The 15471-nt window shown below is 42.1% G+C and overlaps 1 protein-coding gene across 2 annotated transcripts in view; it reads left to right on the top strand.

The window, feature by feature from the left end:
* The first annotated feature begins 261 nt into the window (after positions 1-261).
* Positions 262-15471, top strand: part of LOC130172605 (protein argonaute-3) — a 39264-nt gene continuing 24054 nt past the window's right edge. The window contains exons 1-2 of one of the 2 annotated variants that reach the window (XM_056381428.1): positions 262-1042; positions 15086-15257. In XM_056381428.1, coding sequence (XP_056237403.1) covers positions 1024-1042; positions 15086-15257 — 191 coding nt within the window. In that variant the 5' untranslated portion in view covers positions 262-1023. The remainder of the gene's footprint in view (positions 1043-15085; positions 15258-15471) is intronic. The other variant, XM_056381429.1, reaches the window with a different exon arrangement.

Raw genomic sequence — 15471 nt, 5'->3', positions numbered from 1 at the left:
GTCAGAACACAAAATAAAAAAGGATTCAGCAAGGTTTACACATTTTACATTACAACAGAGAAGTACCCTAAACTTCCAGTCTTCAAACAAAACTAGCTATTTACAGATTCGGATGTATTATAGGCTTTTAAAATCTCTTATCCAGTAATTTATTCATAGTATTGTAAACGTAGGGTTACCTTTGGGTGAAGGCGGAGTTGATCGTTCTGACGTCTGGTGACACAGAGCCCACCTCTTCCTGTCGGTGTCAGAAGGCAACTTCACCATATTTAGCTGGCTTGCCGAAGCCCTGCAGAGTTGATCTGTCAACCAGACTGAAAATTTTGACACTTATCGGTGGATACAGCCCGGTGTTGACAGCTTTATTTTGACACTGAGGTACAAACTACAGAAGACGACGTCGTTGGGATACGCTGCTTGAGGAGCGGGGCCGTGTCAGCGGCTCTTTTTAACGCGACAGAAGTAGCCGTCGTCTGTCAGAATTCCAACTATCCGACAGCCGAGCTAGCCAGCTAGCTAATTAGTGTAGCTACCCCGACGCTCGCTGTACCGTAGATACGGATTTATGTGGTTTCTGTTAACCTTCATCTATCGGTAGGAATTCATCTGGACTCAGAGAACCCGCTGTGATGATATCCTGACAGCTGCTCTCCCCCGTTCCAACCACTTTCCTAAGCCTGGCTAGCGAGCTAACTTGGCTAACTAGCAGGTTTTCACTGGCACTACGTTGCGTCGAGGAACTAGTAGCTTTCGCCGTGGCAGTGAAATCCGATTGGATACGTTGACAGTGTGCGAACGGCGGTGTGCGGGGACGCCGAAAACCCCCGGCCGGCGAAACGATCGTACCGAAGGGCCCCTTTTTGACGGTTCACAGGGAGGGGTGCTAGCAGAGACCAGGGTACTCGGCCACTCAGTGCTGCAGAGGCGGCGCACAGCCGAAGGAGACACCGGATTGAACGGAGGAAGAGTCCCAAACGTTTGACAACTGTGATCCGGGAAGTGAACCGGGCAGGGACCTCATGAATGGAAATCGGAACTACAGGTAAATTAATCCATAACGTCTCTTCACTAAGTTGTTGACTGTTGTACAGTAAATGTGTTGCTGTGTTAAATGTGTTACTTGCTAATGAAATGAAACACCGGGATGGATGGGTTGTTTCTGTGCTTGACAGCCAAGGGTGAAGTTAGAAGGTGTTAAACTGTAACTAGGGACTTTCTCATCCTCTGCTGTAAATTGGCCCAAACGTGAGTCACAATTGAAATGTTTTCACCGAACGACTCCCAGTCTTACGAGACTGAATTCAACTTATTCTTTGAATAAAAAAAGTAAAACATTTGGCTGCTATTATCAGTTTATAAGTCATTGTTCCCTAGGCGGTTAGTTCTGTCTCACACAGCTTACAACCATGGTGTTTTGTCTTCGTTTAACGGGTGCTGAGGTCTATGCCTGGTATTCCCCTTCAGTATCCCGCACTATTAAGCTGCTTCATGGTTTTAATGCTCATGTTGCAGAATAAGATGTTCAGTCCAAAACTAGCATGGCTAGTCACCTGAGAACTTGTGACTGAGGTTGAACTCTCTGTCCTTTTGTAGGCCCCCAGGCCGTGGTCACCCACTGACCCCACACCGACCTCAACATATTTAGCAGTAGTAGAGTGTAGGTCTCTTTGAGATTTAGCCTATTTTGCTTTGAGCACATAACATTTAGCTAATACTGTTTTCTAATTCTGAAATAGTGAGTAGGTAGGCAGCGGTTTTCTTAAGAACATTGACAGGATCTTTGGTTGTTCCTTGAGTTAAGTTAAGCCTGTGAGGTTTAGCTTACATATTCGCTTGAGTGTAAGAACCAGAAAACCTTGTTGTTGAAAATGTTTATCTGCTACAGTTGACCTCATGTAACCTTGCAAATTCCTGTCTAGTCCTGGTGATATTGCCAGCCTAGCCCATGGCTAATTAACATGTTTCTTTCTTGGTCGTAGTGGCAGTTAAACAACTGCCTGTCTTTGTCTCAGCTGTAACAGAAGCTGTCCTCTTATGTGACCATAAGCGAATACCAGGTAGTCTTGATCAGCCAGTGACACATGACACAGCAGTTGGCCCTTAACCCACCCCTCCTTCTCAAGAGGAGATCCATCTCTGCTGCCTACTGTCTCATTAGTATCTCAATCATCTCAATTCTCAGTTGGGACACTTCCCAGTGTTGGTAGCATAAGGGACCTTGAGGTGTTTCCCCAGTAACCGAGCACCTACATTAATGTCAAACAGACTATAACCGCTATTTGTCAGTGTTGGGGTAGGTGTGCGAGTTAACAGTATACAGTATACTGACTAATGATGAACCAGATTTAGTTAGTATTCTTTGATTAAGTTCAACCTATTCTTTGATTTTACTCCTATAACTACAGTATTGTAATTTGTGATATTTCTATTTTAACTAATCCACCCTAATTCTCAAGCTCCTCAGTATGGAGTCCATTAAAAAACAGACCTGGGGATTGGACAGGAGTGCTTTGGTGTTTGCTTGCAGCTCACTATTCTACAGCAGTCTGGGAAAAACATCAAATGCAATTTAATGTGGAGTACGCTGCTAGCCAGCCTTACGTTAAGTGTGTTAAGGAGTGCGGTTGATGCTTTCACTTTGGAAGATGTTAATACATTGATACAGTCAGACAGACACACATTTTACCGTACAATTTTGTGGCTTGTCCTTCTAAGTCACTGCGGTTCTTGATATTGTGTATGTTGATGTTGGTTCCTAATCTCATATCACAGGCCAACCAGTGACCCCTATGTCTGGGTGAATGATTAAAAGGAGGCCCTCCATCAGTCAGCCAGTGGCCCATAGAGTGGCGTGAGAAAATGCAAATTGAATGCACAGCCTGCTTAGAAACTGATAGTTACTCTTCTCCCCAGTAGTAGTCTAAGCAGCAGCACATGTGGCATGGAAACCATGGCTCTGGAGAGCTTAGCACCAGGGATATAATGAGTGCAAGGCCTTTGAGCCTTAAGCAAATCAAATCCATTTTGATGTGCTAACCCTGTGGTATGCCCACAAACAGCTAGTCATTTGATCTTGATATGATGTTACATTATGGTTGAGTTGCAAAGCAAGAACTGGTCAGAGATTTCAAATTATGGGCTTAGCATTGTTAACATTTCTGGAGGCCTCATAGATGACCATAATCTTAAAAGGAAAGATAGATATTTTATCATTCCTGGCTTACATGCAGGATGCAGTTATTGATTTCAGTCGCAGACCATCATTTAAATGGATTATTGTCATTTTAGAAAATATATGTTTATTCACTTTCCTGCTGAGAGTTAGATGAGTTAGTTGAGACGAGACGAGTTAGTTTAATAAGCTCCAGCCAGCAGCCGGTTTGCTTATCTAAGCAGAAAGACTGGAAACAGCGAAAAAACTGACTGCCTGGCTCTGTCCAAAGGTAACAAAACCTGGACATCAGGAACTCTAATGTCCACCAATTAACAGTTTTATTTTTCTTTAATTTTTGATATGTACAAAAAAAACAACAAATAAACCAGTTTTAGAACATCAGGTTGTGGTTTATGGGGGTTTATGTAATTAACTATTTCTTGGCAGGGCGTTTTAACTTCTAGCAACCTCAAAGTAGCGATAAACAAGATACCACATGTTAATTAGTGAGGTTTGGAGTAGCTGGGTGGCAGATTTTGTTACCTCAAGAGAGAGCAAGGCTAGCTGTTTCCCCTTTTCTAGTCTTTATTTTAAGCTAAGCTAACCGTCTGCTAGCTGTAGCTTCATACTTGTCTTACGGACATGAGAGTGGTATCGATCTTCTCATCTAACTCTCACCCAGAAAGGGGAAAAAGCATATTTCCCAAAATGTTAAACAATTCTTTTAATCACTTTGTTGCTCATATTGAGGCCAGCTGAGCAGAATACATGGTCAACCCATGAACATCAACTGTACAAGACCCTAGGTTTTTCTTATTATCACACAAACCTATTACCGTGGAGACGACACCATAAATGTACATGACATATACAGGGATGCAGTTTACTGGAAGACAATGAGATGGCAGATACAGCAGGGGGGGCTCCCCCACCCTCCACCTGTCACACCACACTTTGTAACCAGGTGGGATTTGAGTCGGCTGGAGATGACTCAGCTTGGTGTGAAAGGCTGTTCTGGTGGAGGTGGGTTTTGCTGTCCATGAATACAACTCTTAAGCAGAATGGTATTATTCATGAAGAACGTCTCTGGGGTATTTTTTTGAGGACATCTGAAATTAGCATACTTTCTTCTTGTTTGTCACGTTGATGTCATAGTCTTGTTCTTCTGCCAGTCTCTCTCTCCATTTCGTACCCCCCTTCTTTCTTTCTCTCACTTCTGTGTTTCCCGCTCTTTTTTTTGATTCACAGACAGTTACCACCCCCCCCCCCCTTCTTCCCTTCCTTGGTAACTGCTTCTATTTCCCTCTCTGTGCCTCAGTGGGAAACTGCCTTCCCTGTCACTCTCCTTGTATGCTCCTTCTCTGTGGATTTTGTACAGACAGTGGGGTCGGCTTTGAGGGAGGGCTTACTACTTGATTTGCAGTCTCTCCCCATAATACTTAGTTCATTCAAGCAGCCCATTGACAATAGACTACCCCCGTCCACAACCCCAGCCACCCATAAGGCTAACCATTGGCATATTGTTGTAGGTTTCTATGGAAGATGCGGTTTGCCGTTGCTCTTTAGGCTTATTGTGTCACAGAGAGATTTATCTTTGCTTTTATTTGACTAAAGAAAATTAAAAACCCTTTAATTTTTTCATGTCTCTTTATTTTTTAATCGTATGCTATAATTGGCATTAGGTCTGGCCAGTGTTAGCAATAATATTCTATCAATCAAAATAAGTACTAGGGACCAGAATCTGCCAGGAGCTGCTGAAATGATACTCAGCTCTCAATTTTGAGTATTGACATTTTGTCATATCTTACAATTTGTTTTGTAAATTTTGGTTACTTTATCACTTTTCTTTAAACAATTGATTAATGCTGTCAGTTTTTTTCAGTAATATAAGTTAAACAACAAAGGCAGCGTGCTCTCTATTGTGTATATTTTTGAGTATATTCAAAATATAAGCTCGACATGACAGTAGACAGAAAGAGCTTAGATAATGAAGCTCAGGTTTGTCTTTTTTAACTGTGGAAGTTGGTGCCAGAGTTAAATTCAGGCAGGTGCTGTTAGATGTTCAGTCTCCACTGATGTATCATCATTCTCCATGTTTTTTTTCTGTTTTCTGACCTATATATACACGTCCCTTTTAATACAGAGAAAAAAATGCTGTTTCAGCCCAGCACTCTCTGTGTAGTTTTACCTATTTGAACAAAGTAAATACCACCAAGTACATGCTCCAAATATACTGTGATTTTTCTGTATCATATTGTGAATCCCATGGCTCTGTGTGGAATATATCTTTCTCATGTTCACTGAAAAGTCTTATTCATGTGTCTGTGTGTGTGTAGTAGACTTATGAATAGCTCTGCCAGAGCTCTGACACATGCTGTTGTCAGAGTGTGGAGCTGACAGCAAACTCCTGCAAGTGGGCTGAGTAGACAGAGGGAAAAGTCAAGGGATCGTGCGTGCGTGCGTGCGTGCTTGTGCGGGTGGGGGGGGGGGTTCAGAGGAGTGTGAGTCGGAGAGAGGGAAAGGCTGAATGTTGTGATGTGTCACAGAGATTAGAAGCCAGAGCAGCCAGACCATGCTTCTTTTCCACCCCCTCCTCCCTCTGCTTTTGCTTTTCCCCTTCCTGAGATCTGTTTTTTGGGGGAGCTGAAAGGGGCTCATTTTAGGGGGAGGATATGGACAGGAAGAGAGGGAATTGGATGGAGAAGTCTGTGTGTTTTGTTGGGGGGCTCACTGCTGGACAGACAGAAATCCATCTGTTGATCAGTGGCTCAGAGACAGATTTGTGCAAATATCTCTCGTCAGTATTCCCTATATAGGCTGAAATTATGATCTAAAAGATTTTGAGTTGAGTTGTGCTTGTAAAGTGATGTTCATAAATAATTCCAGAGTTTTTTGTAAGTAAGTCAATCTTTGTAAACCTGTAAAGGAAATCTGTGTGAGAAATTCAAATTAACCAAAATGTTCCCACACTGCTGACTTGGATGTCTTGAGCGAATTAAACAAGCCTAACTTTTAGGTTTGATCAGTTAATCATGATTACACCAAAATAGTCATTTGACACACACAATTGGAAGACAATAATTTGTAGTATTACCAAATATACCGCTTGCCCTAACCTTAAATAGGATAGTGATTTCATTAATTACGTGTTATAGTGTTAACTGTGAAATGAAAAATGTATTTTTTAACATTAGAAAGAGCTCAACAGGCTGCTATGGTTGGTGGCTGGGGGGAGGGGGCTCCATCTTCTGGTATCACGATACGAGATTGGGGACGTTTGTATTCCGGTTTAGTGAAAGAAGAAGTGCTTTTGGGAACAGTGTGTACAGATACAAAGCAGAAAACTGCATGTAAAACTCAGGCTCGACCCAGGTGGGTTACACAAAACATTCAGTGTTTACCATTATTTTCTACTGCATCATCACATATAATTAAACCCTCCTGGATCATGGAAGAACCCACGCTGTCTCCCATCTGTCATCCATCTTGAAAATGTACTACACCTTTCAGAACCTGCAACAGAGATGAATGTAACAGAAACACATACTTTCTGATTGGACTCTATGAGTGGATTGTCATTATCCAATCAGATTCAGGGTCAAATTGTACTTTAGTGTCACACACTGAGTATTACATGCAGTTTTGTAACCTCACCACTGATATCATTTGTTCACAGATTTTATTCACAAAGTCTCTCATTTTTTTTTTAAACAAATACAAATCTTTTCTACATATATACAAACATGAATTTCAGGTTTACAAAGGTTGATTTAAATGCTTCCCTGCTGATTGTAATTAAAATGTAGACATGGTTTTACTTGTTTGTACTTTGGATACAAAATGATCTCAGGTCTAGACAGTACGCTTCATATTATTTACAGAGAACCAACAGTTCCCACCATGAGCAAGCACTTGACAGTGGCGAGGAAAACCTTCAATTGAGACACGATGAGTGAATGTCACTTTGCCAAAAAAACAAGTGCACTTTACCCGCATTAAGAGCACTACTGGATTATGTGAATAGCATCAAATTATAAGACGGGGAATAAGTTGCTTTCATACTTCTGTGAAGTTCTGTTGCTTGTTTCTTCTCCATTCTGATTGTTGGAGCTTTTGCATATGCTTATAATAAATACAATTCAGTGTGTCAGAAAAACTGTGAAGATCAGCAGCCAGGGATGAGGACTGTCCAAAGAAACAGGGTGATTGTATCTGGAAAGACGTGCTAATGCTCATTTTAAGTGTTATGAGCATAGCAAGTAATTTGGAAAAACCTGGCTTTTTAATGATGCTGACATGACACTTGCAATAATCTTAATCTTAAACTATAATATTGCTTTGGTTCTAATTAATTTATAAGGGCGCATGTAAACTGTCAGAGTAACAGAGCAGCTGTCATGCCCAGGTCAACATAGAAAGTCAACAACCCCTGGCCCCTGTCCACTGTTCCACTCAGGCTGCACCAGCAAGACTGTGAGGACAGAAGGCTCCATTTAACCTGCTCGAGCAGAATCTCCTGGTCAGTTTAACAGAGCTGGTGCTTTGTGTGTGAAAATGTGTGTAGTTTTTCAATTTGAATACCCATTGATTTCCATTTAAATCTAATTACATGAACAAGGTTATAAAATAACCCGTGGACAGTGCAGCTTCCTCAGGTTTTCCTATGGTTGTGTCAAATTCAACATGGCAAAGAAATGTAATATTAAAAAAATAAATGAATGGAATCTCACTTATGAAGCATGTACTGACTTTTTGCAGTACATTAATGTGGACCTTTTCAGTTGTAGCATTAAAATGCAGAATTTAACTGCACAACAGCTGCTAGCAAAGACAACAAGGTCAGCAATGCTTGTAATTCGTTATCCACGTTGCATTCACCACTGTTAGTCGTGACCCAATCAGGGAGTGTATGTGGCTGTCTGTGTCATCGTTTCCAAAAGCCTCAGTTTTTGCCTGTTTACACTACAATGCCACCCAGGAGTTTTCACACTAAAACGGGTCCAGCAGTGTCTCCAAAGTCTCCATTTTAGGGGCTGGAAAACTCGAAGTAGTAGTAGCAGTAGACGCCAGGCGTAAACTTAGAAAAAGCCATATGTTTTAAAACTATAATGAATTAGTGTGGATGTAGCCTGTGTGTAGCCATCTATCACCTACCTGTGTCAATAAGACTGACCATAATGCCACTGAGTCAGAACTGGCTTCTCATTGCAGATGATTCAAACACCCCCCCCCCCCCCCCCCAACTGCCCGCTTCACTCCATCTCCACTGAAAATATTTCCCTGTCATGTACACGCCTTCACTCTCACTCTCAGGTTTGTCCTGAGGGTGATGTCAACATTTTTGCATGTTGTTGTGACTGACCAGACCTTCGTCGGCTTGTCAGTATGTGGCTGCCTGCTGGTGTTTATCTGTGGCATCGACTCCCATAGGTGCCAGGTGCAACACTCTTGAGGTTGATGAGGGGACTAGGAGGGAGGAGTCTGACTGTGTGTTATGTGCATCAAACCTTCCTCGCCAGCTATCAGTCTTTCTGTGTGTGTGTGTGTGTGTGTGTGTGTGTGTGTGTGTGTGTGTGTGTGTGTGTGTGTGTGTGTGTGTGTGTGTGTGTGTGTGTGTGTGTGTGTGTGTCTGTGTGTGTCTGTGTGTGGTTTCTGCCTGCTGTGACTGACGCCATTGTGCCTCGCCACTGAGCACTCGCCCTGTTCCCACAGCTCAGGCCTCTCTGGATTAGAAACACAACAGCTGTATTGTGTGTGTATGTGTGCGTTGGTGTGTGGGCCTGTATGTGTGTGGACATGTGCACTCGTTAGCAGCGTGGCGTTTGTGTAGTGGGGGGAAGGGGGGTGGCTGAGGGGGTTAGCAGGGACTGGATGTCAGCCTAGCTTCTCACTATCCAGTTATTCTGGATCCCAGCCCACTATGTACAGTGTGTCTGTGTTGTGTTGCAAAGCAGCGGAGTGGAACGAGTTCACATTGCTGAGATGTTTCTGCAAAAATATTCATTGCTAAGAAACAGATCACATTTTTTGTTGTGTTTATATAATGTTTATTTTATATGCTTATTCCATGCGCACCATTGCATTGTAGCACTGGTGACTCTCTGGCTGGGTGGTATCACTCAGCTTTGTTTATAGTTAATTAACCAAGGTCAACCCTTGTGCTCACTACACATTTTCCACTGATGCAAAGAACGCATGCAATATTACTGCCTGCTTAGACGATGGTCCTGATGTGACAGCTGAAGAATGGACAAATCTTGAAGAAGAGAATGAAACTTGTAACATTAGTGTTACCAGTTACTCATTACTGTTAATGCATGATTTTGCCAGAGCTGACAATAAACTTTAATAAGCTGCCAGACACAAGTTACATTCAGGCACAATGGCACAGAAAACTAATTTCTAACCTTGATTAGTGTGTTATATATCTCTATGTTGTTCGATTTGAGGTTTGGCTAAACTGCAAAAGGTGCCTGCAGCTCTTCACCTAGCCAGTTGACTTGTGTAAAACTGATCTGCCAACAAAAAGTATGTCCAAATGTAGGGTTGCCAGCTAACCACACAAGCGGCGCACAAGATGAACTCAGTGCACAAGCAGAAAACTGAGGCTGTGTGTTCAGCGAAGTTTTGGCAGTGTGTGGAGAATATTGGGCATGATGAAGGATGGCGGAAAAGTGGATTATGTTGCGGGACTCGTAGGAGTAGTTTTCATACTGTATTTCTGCCATGAAACCATGTTACTGTTGGAGTACAGTGTAAGTGACATAAATTCAAGCTGACCACAGCGGCTGTTCTCTGAAACAGGAAACTACCGACATTTAAGCGCTATCTCTCAAGCCCGCAGGGTGTAAGCATATTAAGTTATAGATTTGGGTTGCCATTTCACTTATAGATTGACTGAAGGAATAATAATATTCATGAACTTGGTTTCATTGAAATGAACAGGAAATTATTTTACCTGTGACTGTGCATCCCTCATATTAATTGATAATTCCAGTTTTTCAGAGGCAGCAAATGGATAGAAATTAATGTTTGATTTGAAGAAAGAACTTTCTCATTGCAGCCTGTTGCTGATAGGATCTTAAAAGGTTGTGCATATCTTCAGTAAACAACAGCCTTTGTAATGATAAACCAACACTAGACCTATATTATAGAATGAATGATTTGCTTCACACTAAAGGGTAACAGAAAAAAGCTACTCTTGCAATAGGCTCAGGAATTGGGTGGCAATTTCCACACTTATCTCAGAGTTTCATTTACACCAAAATACACCAATAGTTCATTTTATTCATGGTCAAGAATGGCTTTCCCACCTTTGTCATCTCTTACTATCTGAATGTACAGGCTCAGGAAATGAGAAACATACTTATAGACGGGGAGGAATAAATCTTCTCTCCTCTGTTTGTTAAAGCATGTCCTTCCTGTAATTATCTGAAAGAGCACGCACAAACACGCAGTGCGGCATTTTTCATCTCCACAAGGGGAGGTTTCCTTGAACCCTTACACTCACTCGTACAGAGAGTCAATAAGCCTTTGATGTGTCTGTGTAGATTTGTGTTTGAGTTTTCACTTTGTCATAGCTGAGGGCAACATGTCATCTACCAGCAGAAGAGGGCACCGTATCCCTGACAAGTTCTTGATCAGTTTTCTGTGTTTAGTCTTGCAGTAAGTGGATGTTCCTGTAAACTGATGCAAGCATCTTTTTGTGTAAGGGGTTGTACAGCTTCCCACGAGCCCAGAGAGTGGCTGTTTTGACAGTCAGTGTCTCAGTCATCACATAAAAATAACAATATGTCTTGAACATTTAGTTTTTTTGATCTACCTGCATGTTGATTTGAACAGACACCCCACCCCACCTATCTTGACGGTTAAACCTCCCTCTCTGACCCTCTCGCTCCCGCTTCTTTGGACAGGCACATTTGTTATGTCTGTCTGTGGAGGGAACAGAGACGCGCAGTTTCCAAGAAGTACAGATAGGAAGGAGGTATTTGATGTGTTGCTGAATGATCAGGGTCGGGTTAGCTATTCAGAAAATGCTGCAAAACACATCTGTGTGACATGCCTGTGAGATTGTCAACATCTCAGCATGTTGCCTGCCATGTGCGTGATGTCGATGATCAGATGAGCCCATCTGTGTCGATTTGCGAAGCCAAAGTCCATTTTCTTAAGCTGCTGGTTGAATGGCTTCTACATTCTGGTTTCAAAAAGAAGATCAAACTTCATTAAAGAAAAAATCCTCCAGTGTAAAGAAGTACTTTTTAAAAATTTTTAACCTGTAACATTTCACCAGAGGGAGAGACATTTGTCCTTGGACAGATATGAATAGTATCTTTGTAACCACAATTGCAATGGGAACCTAAATATACCAACTGTCAGGCCTGTCATAATCAGTGGGATTTGCAGGAAGCCAAAAAATGCAGATGCAGGCTTGCCAAATATCATGGTGATGGGGCCATGATGTTTTGATGAGACCCACACAGCTTGTTTTTTTTAATGTCTGTTTGCATCTTGTCAGAATGCCACCAGACTGCGGGTGGTAGGTTAGTTACCTTTTTTTTTTTTTTTTTTTTTGAAGGGCTGACCTTGGGGATTGTGCTGTGTCAGGAATAATTTGCTTGTCTGAGTGTAAAAATTTGCAGCAGTTTGTCAACGTGTATGCATCTCTTTTGAAAAACGTCATGGAGCTCGTGCTGTGTTGCCAAAATGCCAACCGTCGCAACTCTGTGTAATGTGGGAAGCACAAACTCATTCTTTCGGTGTGTCTGTGCACAATACCACAGCTACAAATTACTGTATGTCTCTGTGTGTGGGTTTCATACAAAAACACAACCAAGTGGGTGGAATACCAAAACTTATCCCTGGGTTGTGTGTTCGTTTTTTTTTTGCTTTAAGTTTTCTTTTTTCTCACTGTAAGACCCGGTCGTTGCAGCTGTAATTCCTCCGTCATTTAGTCCAGAAGCAGGATGCTCCACTGTGTGTTTCTTGGTGGCTCTGTGACTCATACTGAACGGAAGCCAGTACCGAGAGGCAGATGAAAGCTGGAAAACACCAACCCTGCCCACTCTGTAAACCAGCCACTCCCTCATATTCTCCTCCTACTTGCCAACTTCACCAGAACCACCACAGCACCGAAAAAAAATAACAGAAGACCCTCTTGAAGTTTGCATTAGGGACTTGTGTGTGTTCTATCCTGTCCTGGCTTGAATTAGGACAAGTCCCACTCCATTGTAGACAGCCTTATTTCTGTAGCCTTAATGAAGACTTACCAGAATATCTGTCTTCCTTCTTTTCGTTGCTCTTGTCTGTGTGAAATTGGGCTTACCTCACAAGTTTCACCGAGGGCCCCAAAGGAATTACCATGACAAAAGTTTGTGTGCACATAGTTTTGTGTGAGAGGGACAGCCTCGGTAGGAATTCCAGACTTTCCTCTCTTTTTCATCATTTTATCCCAGCAGGCTATTTCAAACACGAGGCATTCACCCTCGATCAACCCTGTTAGCCTCCACTCCTCAGCCCACCAGAGGAGACACAGAAAAAAAAAAAAAAGGGAGCAGGGCAGAAGATGCATACATCCAAAACATCCCCAGTGTAAACAAACAGGGTTGCTCATGTTGTCTGCTGTTACCTCACAGAAGGTTTCTGTTCTGTTTAGGGGAGGGTTTTTTGAACTTCCCCTCAGCAGGGCCCTCAACACCACCATCACCCACACATGTGAGCCTATGAGTCAAATCAGTGATGAATCACACTCGACCATGACTCTCATTTATCAATGACACATTTGGGGCAGTTTTTTTGGTGGAGACTGGAGAGCACCAGGCCTACGGCTGTGGAGACAGAATGAGACAGTTGAATAAAACAGAGGAGAAAAAAAAAGGCCTCTGGGGCTAGAGGAGGGGGGGGCACAAAGAAAGCAACACTTGCCAGGCGAATGGATGTGTCTCATTTTGAGGTTTTGTGTAAAGATGGCTGTTACATAACAAAAGCAAAAAGGCACGATAGCATCATGAGTTTAATCCAGACATTGTATTGGCACGTCAGCAGAGCCATTTGTTCTCTCAAGTGTGATGTGGAGGGCAAGCCTCAGCAGACCCAAAAATAGCACTGACATGAGTGTGGCACATTAAGTTGAACAGAACTCACTGTTTCTGGATCAAAGTGACTCATTTCTAAGACATCTCATGGTTTCGGTTAAGTGTGTGTGTGTGTGTGTGTGTGTGTGTGTGTGTGTGTGTGTGTGTGTGTGTGTGTGTTGTGTGTGTGTGTGGTGTGTGTGTGTGTGTGTGTGTGTGTGTGTGTGTGTGGTGTGTGTGTGTGTGTGGTGTGTGTGTGTGTGTGTGTGTGTGTGTGTGTGTGTGTGGTGTGTGTGTGTGTGTGTGTGTGTGTGTGTGGTGTGTGTGTGTGTGTGTGTGGTGTGTGTGTGTGTGTGTTGTGTGTGTGTGTGTGTGTGGTGTGTGTGTGTGTGTGTGTGTGTGTGTGTGTGTGTGTGTGTGTGTGTTGTGTGTGTGTGTGTGTGTGTGTGTGTGTGTGTGTGTGTGTGTGTGTGTGTGTGTGTGTTGTGTGTGTGTGTGTGTGTGTGAGATACCATATTTTAGAACAAATTTGAGATCCGGGTAACTATAAGCAGATTGCCAAGCACATGTTCTGTTGATAGTACCACTACACAATTAACTGTAATTAATATCACACTGTATTGTCTATATACAATGTCTATTGTAGAACAATCCTTGGAAACGATGTGTGAGCAAAGTTTTTTCTTTTTTGTTGACTGGTTATTATACATTGACTTTTGCTTTCTGGTCCTCAATCAAATCAGAAAACCCTGTCATGAAAAGTGACCAAGATAATTGTCCTCACAGTGTTAGATGTTGATGAAATGTGACTGGAATGTCATTTTTCAGTCATTTCACGTCAGTCATCTTAGAGGGGCTGATCTTTTTATTTCCACCACAGTGAAATTAAACGGCTTTAGTGTAAACCCTGTATAACAGTCACATTATTCAGCTGTTGTGTTGTTGTTTTTTTAGCAACAGTGACAATGTTCATGGCATGATTTGAAAGGCAGAACTGTATCTTGCATCATACTTTTCTTTTTATTTCTATCCAGAATGCTTCATTTATCAAACCATGCACTTCCTGTTTCAGATACTGCACATATGGTCAATGCATTGGAGTAGCGTGTGTGTGTATTTTCAGGGTACACCTTGGTCCCTGTGTAACGTGCAGTTGTTTGCTTTAGAGTTGGTGCACCATGGAACACTCATGCACGTGTCAGGGTGTTTACAGTCGTGGCTGTGTTTTTTTCATCATGGGCGTGTATTGTTCATTTTGAAACTGGTTTTATTCCCCTGATACTTTTATAGCATCTCTGTGCTTTTCTCATTCTATCAGATCAAATCTGAAGTGACAGTTTATTGAGAGTCTGGTTGGTGTGTATGTTTGTGTCGTAAAATGTTTAAAATGTCAAAGTCAGTGTTTATTCCTGGTGTTTCTCCTATATAGCACCTTATCTTGACATTTGGAATTTCACTGTTTATTTTTTTCCACCATCAAGCACCTTGTTACAGTGTCTAACAAACTACTGACAGGGTAGTTTTAAGACAGAGAAATAGTTAATAATAAAATCATTCAGTTTTAACTTTGTATAGCATAGTTAAGTACTTCATAGCAAGGACACCTCAAATTTGGCTATTTAACTGTAACCAAGCTATCTACTCAGGGAGGACATTATAACTTAAAATGTAAATTTAAACTGTTTAAAAAGTAATTTATCAAATATACAAACATGTATGTCTTTGATAAACAAGTATCTGTCAGTAATGTCAGGTCGTTTAATACAACATGACCTTCACACATCCTGTCCCTGAATTACCTGAATCAGATCCACACTAAGCTTTATTTTCATCTATCCTCTCCTCCTTGTGGTCCTCTCAGGAGCCGTTGGGGCCCAGTCCCTATTCTCCATGCCTCGGCGGCCTGGCTATGGCACCATGGGGAAGCCCATCAAGCTGCTGGCCAACTGCTTCCAGGTGGAGATCCCCAAGATGGATGTCTACCTCTACGAGGTGGATATCAAGCCTGACAAGTGTCCACGGCGAGTCAACAGGTAAGATGGACCTTCTACTATCTTAAAAACCTCTCTTACACCCTTCTCTGATACAGTATTTACATTCAGAAATAAGTATTTAGCTAATATCTAATATAGAGCAGCTTGCAGTGAGTGAGCTCACGAGGTTGTAGTATCTTGCCAAAAGTGAAATGGCGGTTGATGGACGCCTGACATATTATTTGGGTGGGTTTTTATGACACTTACATTAATG

Source organism: Seriola aureovittata, chromosome 7 (assembly GCF_021018895.1).
Source record: "Seriola aureovittata isolate HTS-2021-v1 ecotype China chromosome 7, ASM2101889v1, whole genome shotgun sequence".
In the NCBI taxonomy this organism is placed as follows: domain Eukaryota; kingdom Metazoa; phylum Chordata; class Actinopteri; order Carangiformes; family Carangidae; genus Seriola; species Seriola aureovittata.
The sequence above is the reverse complement of the archived record's forward strand: the minus strand, read 5'-3'. Positions and strand labels throughout refer to the sequence as shown.